This window comes from Fundulus heteroclitus, unplaced genomic scaffold (assembly GCF_011125445.2).
Source record: "Fundulus heteroclitus isolate FHET01 unplaced genomic scaffold, MU-UCD_Fhet_4.1 scaffold_283, whole genome shotgun sequence".
Taxonomy (NCBI): domain Eukaryota; kingdom Metazoa; phylum Chordata; class Actinopteri; order Cyprinodontiformes; family Fundulidae; genus Fundulus; species Fundulus heteroclitus.
In genome coordinates, this window is record NW_023396693.1 from 126,103 (window position 1) to 136,208 (window position 10,106).

Sequence of the window (10,106 nt, forward strand, 5' to 3'; positions counted from 1 at the left end):
CCTCTCGTTATCCTGCACACTCTTCCACTCCATTTGCACCATTTGTCGTTTGGATTGAAAGGCTAAAATAACCCATACTGGCATGCTTTGATGTTTTTCAACATAAAACAGTTTCAATAAAAAAAAAAGTGTCTGACCACCACTTTAGAAAAGGATATTTATTTATCAACTACTGCACTGAATGTCTGGGATACATGGGAACAGTTTTTGTTGTTGTAAATTGGTTCTACTCCATTTAATTTGTTTTGAAAGGGTCTTTTTTTTTCTTCCTCTACATGTGAGTATACTTGTTTTCTGAAGCGAAAGGAATGCAGGTTTTATTCTGAACAGAAGAAAATCCAGACGTGAGAGACCGTCGGTGTGTGAAAGCAGTTTCACTGAGCGCCACGGCGGTGATCTCGTCACATCATCAGGACGTGGTCCTCACCTCTCAGTTCATTCCCTTTAACACGGCGCCTCGCAAAGGTTTTCATACACCTTTAAACTTTTTCTGAGCTCGTCACGTTACAACAAGAAAGTTTAATGTATTTTATTGTGATTTTATGTAAAAGACTAACACAAAGTAGTCACTAATTGTCAAGTGGAAGGAAAATAACAGGGTTTTTTTATGTATAAGTGAAAATTGTGAAGGTGTGGAGTGATGTTATTCTGGTCCCTGTGAGTCAGTACCCCTAAATAAAATCCTAGCATCTAGCTTCCTTCAGAAGTAGATGGAGTTCAGCTGTGTGTGATTTAATCTCATGAATCCAGCTGGTCTGTGAAGGCTTCAGAGGTTTGCTTAGTGAAAGACCAAGGAGCACAGCAGATGGGTCAGGGAGGAAGTTGTGGAGAGATTTAATTATCTTTAATTCTTCTCTTGAGTTAAAGCAGGGTTGGGTTATAAAACATTATTCCATCTCATGGAGCACCTGTTCAGTCCATCTAAAAATGTAATTACCTTCCAGTGGTTACCGCAAGCAGCGACGTGGATTCAGCAAAAACGCAAAAGAAGGTGCTCTGGACAGATGAGACCAAAACTGAGCCTTCAGGATGACATGCAAAACGCAGTATGAGGTGGGAAGCTATTGCCACACCTCACCCTGAACGCACCATCCGCACAGTTGAAACATTGGTGTTGGCAGCACCATGCTGTAGTGATGCTTTTCTTCAGCAGGGATGTGGGAGATGGGGCTAAATGTAAAAGAATGTAAAAGAAAACTCAATAAGAGGCTTAAAAGACTTAGTGTGGCTGAGGGTCCCCTTCCAGCACGACACAAGAGCATAAACACAGCCATGGATACAATGGATTGCTTAGATTAAATCATGTTCCCGTGTTAGAATGGCCTAGTCAAAGTCCAGACCTGAACCCAATTTAGAATCCGTATCAAAGCTTGAAGTTTGATGTTCACAAATGCTCTCCGTCCAACGTGACTGGAGTTTGAGCTATTTTAAGAAGAATGGGCACAAAAAATAACGATCTATTTTCCATCCACTTCACAGTTATGCAATACTCTGTGTTGACCTCTTTATGAAATCCTACTGAAATATACAGCAGATTGTGGTTGTAACAGTATAAGACGTGAAAGAGTTTAAGGGGACGCGACTAGTCTTGAAGAAGTGCTCTGCGACTCCATCTCTGGCTGATGTCAACACTTTAGAGAAACCAAACCGGGGTGCTGTTGTTGCCATCATCAGGTTGAAGGAGGAGAGCTGAAGCGACCAATCAGAGCGGAACACCATCTGAGAGGTCTGAATGGTTCGAGCCATAGCTGCTCATGTAGCTGAACTCGGTGTGGATGGTGTCTGTGGTCTCCTGGATCACCTGGGGGGAAAAACTCCTCACTTATAAAGGTAACACCAGATGCTACTGGCATTCTTTTAAAAGTACTTGGGGGGGGGGGGGGGAATCATTAGCAGTTACAGGTTTGCCCTAGAGGTTTTTGCATGGCTTTAACTGGGAATATTGAGAACACAGAAATTAATAAAATGCCTTACAATATTTTTTGCCTGTACATAATTTAGAATAAATGTCTTTGAAATTTTGTGAAATATTAAAACAGTTAAATATCTCTCACCTTTTTACTCACTTCATCAAACTTTCGCTCACTGTAGACCTCATTCTTGTCGACAAACGTAAGCATGATCCAGTCACATATGATGCTGCACTGTAGCAGAGTGAAGCAAAATGAAAACATAAACAGCTTGTTGTGGCAGGTCTCAGTATAAAACAAATATCTTGAGACCATTTCCAAGACAAGAAATAGCCACAGCATGTTGTGCATTTTTGGTTTTCTTATTAGGTGATTGTGTTGTAAATTGTTATACTTGGGCAGGTGGATTGAAATTTCCATTTTAACTGGATAGGATATTTTCTGGGAGGGTTACATGATGTTTAAAACTCTATTACCCAGAAGCACCTTTATGGCCTTAATTACCTTCAGGTTTATTTTTTTTTACCCAATTTTGATTTCCAGGGTAGGAAATGAAACACTGTAGGATGTAGTACTTTTTGAAATTATTGTTGCTTTTTGGGGGAAGACTACAAAGCATTTTAGACTATAAAACTTTGAGCATTACATTCCAATCATGCGCGATAAAGCCTATATATATATATATATATATATATATATATATATATATATATATATATATATATATATATATATATATATATATAGTATTATTTTTTATTTTTTTACAATTTACTGTGACAAAACAATAAAATCAGCAAATAATCGTCTCTGGAGAATGTGTGTTTGGCCTGAGATCAATTTATTCAACTTCTTTCATGAACTCAAAATGTTTTTAATATACTGTAGCTTGGAGGTGAGATCAAAGAAACAAATATTTCTAAAAATGCTTTTTTTGATTCCTGCTTTACAACTCCCTCCCTTACATTTGTATATCTTCTTTCTTTTAATGAAAACCACCGGATTGGTTTGAACTCACTTATTAAAAAAACAACAAATAAAAACGACTGATAAGACTAAACATGATATTAAACCATACATCAATTAAACAAGAAATAAAAAAATAATAAATAAATAATATTCCTCGAGTTTCTCTGAAAACCAGCAGTAGTAAAGTATTTGTTTCTTTTCAAACACATTATTTATTATTGAATGTGCTTTGAATATTAAATATATTAATTTATTTATGCAGACATGTAAAGGTTTGGTTTTTGAGTGTACTTACAATCCCGACGGAGGTCAGAGCTGTCACTGTGCTGATCATTGTTGGGATGACGCTAAATTTTCCAGCCTGTGCAAAAAATTACACAAGCAGTAATATACGGATGATATTCACAGCAAACAGGGAAAATGCTGTGGTATTTTGAAATGTGCTGTACCTGTCCGTGAACAATGATGTCTAGGCGGATGCCGTAAGCCTTGATCAGGGTCCGAGACTCCACGCCATTCTTATCATAATATTTGGCAAACCTGGACAAGTAAACATGTCCTTAAAAATAATTAAACTTATTCCTCAACAAAGTTAAAATCATACCCGTGAATCTGGTCAGATGAGGCTGAGATTTTTGTGCGGACCTGTAGTAGTAACCAGAGTCGGTCAGATCCTTTCGGACGTCAAGGCGGCGAAACGTGTAGGTAGGCTTGCAGTGTGAAGGATCCAGATCGAGGTTACAATCCCAGTTGATGAAAACGCCAATCACTCCTCCCTAACAACAGAAGAAATTATCCAGTGATTGTTGACAGTAGTTTATGAATTTTGCCACATTATCCTAGCCTCGTGAGACCATCCTGATCTCGCGAGCTTTCAAGGTTTCACTCGCAGATCAGTCTGGCTACTTTCCGTTAAAGAAAATTTGGAGCCGTTCACCAAACGAACGTCCAATCAGCGTTGGCTTGGAGGCGGGTTGAGGTGTGACGCAACGAGGAGCGACAGTTCAGTCTAAAGAACATGGCGGCTTCAGCCGATGAAACTAGCGTTAGCGCGGCTATCGAGCAAGTTTTATCGGAATTACAGAGTATTTCTCTGCTGAGCTAACGAGCCTTTACCTGCAGCAGCAAGAGTAGCTTGGCTTGTGGTTGTGTTTTCGTCGTCGCTCGTAACAGAGCATGTTGACGAGTACGTCATATGCTTCGTTGATCTGATTGGTTCATTTGGCCCGTCTATCACCAACGTAGGCCAATCAGCTAACCAGTATTTTCGCCCCTTCCCAAAATTACTTCAACGGAAGGTTTCCAGATGGATATGCGGAGCAAATCTATCTGGCGGAGTCAGGTAAATATTATCCATCCATCCAACCAACCAACCAACCAACCCACCCACTAGGATTATCTTTAAATTCTTATCAATGATGTTGCTGTGCATTTCTTCATTCCTCCTTCCTTCACTTACATAAAGAATGCCAGCATCATATGCCGTAAAACAGCCCTCAGTATGATGATCCCACCTACAGGCTTCACATTTGCATGATAAATTTCTTCCATGCTCTTCTTCCAAACATTTTTTTGTGCCATGGTATCCAAAGAGTTCAGCTTTGGCTTCATCCAACCAGAATATATCCTCCCAGCATTTCACTGAATATTTAAATTTTTCTGGAGCAAACTGAACAATTTTTTGACCATCTGTTTCTTCAGCAGTGGAGTCTTGCGCAGTGAATGTGCATAGAGGCCGTTGCAGTTAGGTAAATAACTCATTGTTTTGATGAGGAAAAAGTGTACCTGCCATTTCCAGGTCTTTCTGAAGCTCTGTGTCAGTGGTTCTTGACTCTTGGACAACTCTTTTGAATATTTTTTTGACTCCTCTCTCGTGAGTCTTGCGAAGGGCACCTGGCCGTGGCTGGTTTATGGTTAAAGGACTTTTTATCCAACTCCAGATCACGACTCCAACAGTGTTCATTGGGAAATTCAGGAACGTAATTATACTGTAACCATTGTCACTTGCACGTTTACAACAATTCATTTTCTTAGTAAAGGTCTCTGCATTTACCAATCTTTAAGTAATGAGAACCCATTTTTATAGGCCATCACTTCACAGAAACAATCTAATATTGATTTGCACATAGCAGCAGGATATGGAGGACCAAGTCTTCCATATCTAAAAATAAATACAAGCCAAATACAGAAATAAATAATTGCTCAATAAATAAATAAGCATACAATTAATTGCCACCAAATTCATAAATGTAGGTAGAAATTAAATTATACAGTGAGACATAAATTTATATATCTCTTTTAATTAGCTTATTCTTTTATTCGCCTTTGTAATAATTACGTTATTTATTTATTGTGCGTTATAATCTTCAACTTTATTTATTAATTACTTTTTTTTTTAAGTATTTATTTTTGTGCATGTTATAATATTTTTGTCTGTTTTATTCTTCCTTTGTATTTTTTTACCCTATATATTTCTGTGATGCTATTTATTTCTGCCTGTCCTTTTTACATTTCTATATGCATTTCTGCCTCATTATGCAAATGAGGAGGGGCTGTGTCTTAAGGGCTCAACTTCTTCCCATTGGTTGGTTAGCATTTTACTGCATCGGTCGAATCTACATGGCTTTTCCCCGCACTAAAGCATTGTTTAGTAATGTCAAACTCAGCAGGCAGATGTTCAGTGTCCGACCTCTTAAGGAAAGCTGCTAATAGACTGGAAGAATTAGAACGCTGTACATTTGGGATCTGAATGTTTTTCTGTGGTTTCAGATTAGGCTTTCCAGATCAATAACTCGTCGGCGGATGATTTCTTCTACAAAACAGACACCTCTCTGCAACCACAGCAAGGCAGACAGTGAGCTACAACCATAGTTTCCTCAAAACGAGTCTCCCATCGTGCTGGGTGAATTACATTGGACCCTATGCAGAGCTCGCTTGATAAGAAAATCTGTATAATTTAATTTCTACCTACATTTATTAATTTGGTGGCAATTAATTTATTTATTTCTGTATTTATTTTTAGATATGGAAGACTTGGTCCTCCATAGCAGGAAGGCTTTCTACTGTAAATACAGACAGAGCTCAGCCGCTTTCTGTGCATTTATACACATACTTTTTTTCCTTGCATTTCATACCTATCCCCTGTACTATTCCACTTTTTTTTCCTTTTTTTTTTTTTTTTTTTTTTACACATAACTGAATTTATGAAGTAAATTCTTTTGGTTTATTTGTATATCTGGATTGGGTTGTTACTGACGTCTGGTGTAAATTTAATGTAATGAATGTAATGTAATGAAATACTACAAATATATTTACTTAGAAAAATGTTGACATGTTCAATACTTGTCTCACCCTCTGTATATTGATTATTTAAATTTTGTTGCCGCTGATTAATTCAGTTCCCAATTATGCTTGTTTACCCAACAGGCAATTATCTACTTTTATTTTTTGGGAGTTTGAAGGTGAAATATTTGGGAACCTCTTGATCTAATCTTTGAGATTTAATTCTTTCATGTTTCACGTTTCCCTTCAATACATTTGTATTTTCTGAATTATTGTTTTGTCCTACTCCTACATTTCTGAATTTAGTCCCAAGTCACCAGTTTTTAGATTATTATTTTTTTTATTATCCGTCTTTTTTAGCCTTTGGTTTTGAATAAGTTATTTTGTTCCATTGCTGGAGCTGTGCATGCCTCAGAATGAACTGTTTTTGTGTTATCATCGTCCACATGACCGAATGTTATGTAATACTGGATCATCAACAAGATCTCACATTAGCTTATATAATATATGTCATGAATTAATATATTGTAAATGAATACAGTATAAATAAATACAGTGAATCAAAAATGCTTAGGTTTGAGTATTTTAAAAATTAAAGTGAGCCTTTCTACGTCCAGCTCCTGACTAATTCTGCAGTGCAACCTCATACTCACAGTCCTGCAGAGCTCAGTGAAATTCTCCCTTGCTTGATTCGCGATGTAACCCAAGCGAAATATTGGGCAGTAAGGTGCATCCTCCTCATGGTAATGACACCTCTTGAGGTATTTTTTAGTTTTCATCCCTGGGGGACTTTCCACGTTTACCCTGCAAGCAAATAGTACGTTATTGGGGAAATATCTGTAACACAAATTACCAGAAAGATTAGGTTCAGGGTTTTGTTTGTGGGTTTGAAGATGCATTACCTCAACACTTTAAATTTGGGAAAGTGGATGGAGTTTCTGATGAACACTGTGAAATTGATAGCCTCCACTAAAGGTGGTTCTCTGTTGAATATAACAAAAAAAATGCTTCATATAGGAAACAACACTTTTGTTTTCTAGTAGCTTCTGGGTTTAGTGGACAGCTGCAACCTTATGGTTTCATGTTCTACTTCTGCCTCTCCCCAACTTCCTTTCACCTCCTTTCCTTTGACCAAGACCTACATTTGTGTCTATTCCTAAAATAAAATATCAGTTTTTTTCTAATATCAAGGTTCATTGTTCCTGTTACACAAACATGCAGGTTAAAGGGAACATATCATGCTTTTTAATGCCTTCCTTTTCACATTGAAATCATTCAGTTGTGGTCTATATAAAGTGGAACTGCAATGCTTTGATCTCAATTCCTCGTTAATTTACTTCCACGTTCCCCCCTTTTTACCCCCGACCTTGAGGTGTGTCTGAGAGCAACTCGTTTTGGTGCCGTCTCTTTAAATCTAAAAGAAAGCACTTCACACCCTGACCCCCTTCAGGTCGCAGAATGTTCCACTCCACCCCGTTTGGCCATTATTGTAGGATGCTGGGGAATGCTATAGTGAACTGCACATTTTGACTTATCCTCTTATAGCTTTGGCATCCTTCAGTTGACTACAAAATCTTTCCCAGAAATAAATATGGCGGATTAGCGAGACTGATAAGCTTGAAGACATGACCTTATTTAGCTCCACAGCAAATACTTTGAAGTAATTGTTTAAAAAACGTATTAGAAAGAAAATATGTTTATTTAAGCATTCTGAAGATTGTTTAACAATCTATATAATCCTGACTTTATCACGAGTTTAAAGAAAAACTTGCACACTGAACTTTTTTTCCATTTTATTACATAACATTAGCAATTTTCACAAGATTTATATCATACCAACATACAATAATGCTAAAGCAGAAGAAAATGTTACATGACTTTCTTTTTTATTTTCTTTATAAAAAAACTGAAAACTATGTATAATTTTTCTAACATGTCACATTTATATACTACATTGCCTTGTTGTATAACATAAATCCCCCCAAAACACACTGAATTGTAGGATTTTAACATGCAGATTGTAAGTTGGATGTCTCACCGCACTACCGCATACTCTTCAATAGGACACCAAGCCATGATTTCACAAGTTTTGAAAGTGTAGTTGTGGTACTGAACACACCTGCCGGTCCTAATGCCTGTGTTTAAAATACAAGGGATGATGGACAAAACGTGAAAAACAGGGAAAAACCCCCCACTGATGACAGATAATGTGAGAAGTCATTACCATGACTATCAAAGTTTGGTAAGCCTGGAAGACAGTCAGAGTCTGTCGTACAGTTGGCATTGTCGACGCTGAAATGCTGAAGTGAAAGGGCCAAAATAAGATAAAGTGCTACAGAAACACTTTCACCGATGTAGTTTTTATTTATTTTTTAAAGAAATTGACCTCTCACCTCTGGGCAGGTACCTTGCCTCTGGTCATAAGTGAATTCCCTTCTCAGTATCGTGCTGATTACGTCAACTCCCTACGAAGAAAAGTCAGAAATATCCAATACAGTCATCTGATCAACAAAGCAGTTGTTATGTTTTTGACAAAATCCTGGAACATGACGCACCTCTGGGGGATGAGCGTACTCCACGTTGTCCAGGACATCATCACCGTGCACTGCCTTGCCTTTCATACGAGTGTAAACAGAGCTCTCTGGATGGGTCTCGCTCTCCTGGTATGCTTTTTGACTTATAAAAACATACCTTCATGGATAACAGAACAGACAGAGGCAATAAAACTCCTTCTGCCTTGATGTGAAATCTCATTAGACGTGTCATGTTTCTCAGGATCTGTTTAGCCCTCTGAGATGGAACCAAGAAAACAAGATGACGCCCTTAAAACTGAGGCTACCAAGAATTAACTTGTGCTCTGAGGCGTCATGAATATTAGGATTTTATTTAAAAGTCTTGATATTCTGAGAGGCTTTCTTCACACAGGTTATAATTTTTTTTAAATATATTCTTAAATAAAACTGTCATTTTCTCTGCTTTAAAATGCCATATAGTGGGCAAAAATTCAAAACTGCAGATATTTTATTGCCTTTTACTATATATTCACTCTTTAAAAATTTTTTTAAAGCGTAACCACCAAGCTTTATAGGCTTAAAATGTTGCTTTGCATCACAAAAAATAGATAAACATGCAGAGAACCTACCAGATGAAATAGGTGATCACTAGAAACTGGACAGCTCTATAAATGACTCCAAGAGGTCTGTTCTTAATCACCATCATCTTAGGGGTCTCATAGTCCCAGAAACCGTTGAAGTAGTCCTTTACGAAGTCACGGACCCCCATGGCGATTGTACATAATATTTCACTCATTTTCACAGATCAGCTTAAGGCTGGTTTTTGGATGATGTTTCGACCACCACTCTACATTATTTATCTTTCTCTCTATCTGACCCTGGTCCGTATCTGGCTGCATTTTCCCCATGCACATGAAGCATCGGTGTGTCAGGAGGAGTGGCAGAAGGGGTGGAGCTGAAATGTATGGGGCTCCAGCTTACAATCCTTTTTAGTTATTACTTATTTATTATGTTTGTTTAAAACCTTGTATTCTAAATTACAAGTAAGATGAAACAATCTAAAAAAATAGTTGATAACTGTACAAATCACCACTATGAAGAATTGTATATTGCTGGGAATCCTGAATTTGTGTTGCTAAACAAAACAAAACCATAAACGTTAAAGAATGAGCGATTTATAACCTCTATGAGTAATGCTAAAATTGTGACATTAAGCCATTTTTGGTTTAACTGAGAAGCCTATATATATATATATATATATATATATATATATATATATATATATATATATATATATATATATATATATATATATATATATATATATATATATATCATATGCTTTACATTGTATATATATAAATATAAAAGAAAGGGTCTGTAAAGTGGAAGTAATTTTATTTTAATATCTGGAAAGGCTATTTGTTATGTA

The 10,106-nt window shown here is 37.0% G+C and overlaps 1 protein-coding gene across 2 annotated transcripts; it reads right to left on the reverse strand.

Moving 5' to 3' along the window:
• Window positions 1–174: 174 nt before the first annotated feature.
• Window positions 175–9,591, reverse strand: p2rx2 (purinergic receptor P2X, ligand-gated ion channel, 2). Of its 2 annotated transcripts, none has more exons than XM_021317002.2 (12): window positions 9,304–9,591; window positions 8,717–8,852; window positions 8,555–8,626; window positions 8,386–8,461; window positions 8,200–8,296; window positions 7,064–7,144; window positions 6,815–6,965; window positions 3,525–3,655; window positions 3,329–3,419; window positions 3,175–3,240; window positions 2,067–2,144; window positions 175–1,801 (listed from the first exon to the last, which is right to left on the reverse strand). In XM_021317002.2, the coding sequence occupies exons 1-12, from the start codon at window positions 9,468–9,470 to the stop codon at window positions 1,703–1,705; spliced, it is 1,245 nt and encodes a 414-aa protein (XP_021172677.2). In that variant the 5' UTR covers window positions 9,471–9,591; the 3' UTR covers window positions 175–1,702. The 2 variants fall into 2 exon arrangements, with proteins under 2 accessions (XP_021172677.2, XP_021172676.2); XM_021317001.2 differs by having other exon boundaries at window positions 2,055–2,144.
• Window positions 9,592–10,106: the final 515 nt, after the last annotated feature.

Coding starts and splice junctions, on each gene's coding strand:
- p2rx2 (XM_021317001.2), bottom strand. CDS start 9,470: ATGAGTGAAATATTATGTACAATCGCCATGGGGGTCCGTGACTTCGTA. Junction 8,297..8,385: donor ACCAAACTTTGATAGTCATG/GTAATGACTTCT, acceptor TTTTAAACACAG/GCATTAGGACCGGCAGGTGT. Junction 3,656..6,814: donor TCACTGAGCTCTGCAGGACT/GTGAGTATGAGG, acceptor TTCTGTTGTTAG/GGAGGAGTGATTGGCGTTTT.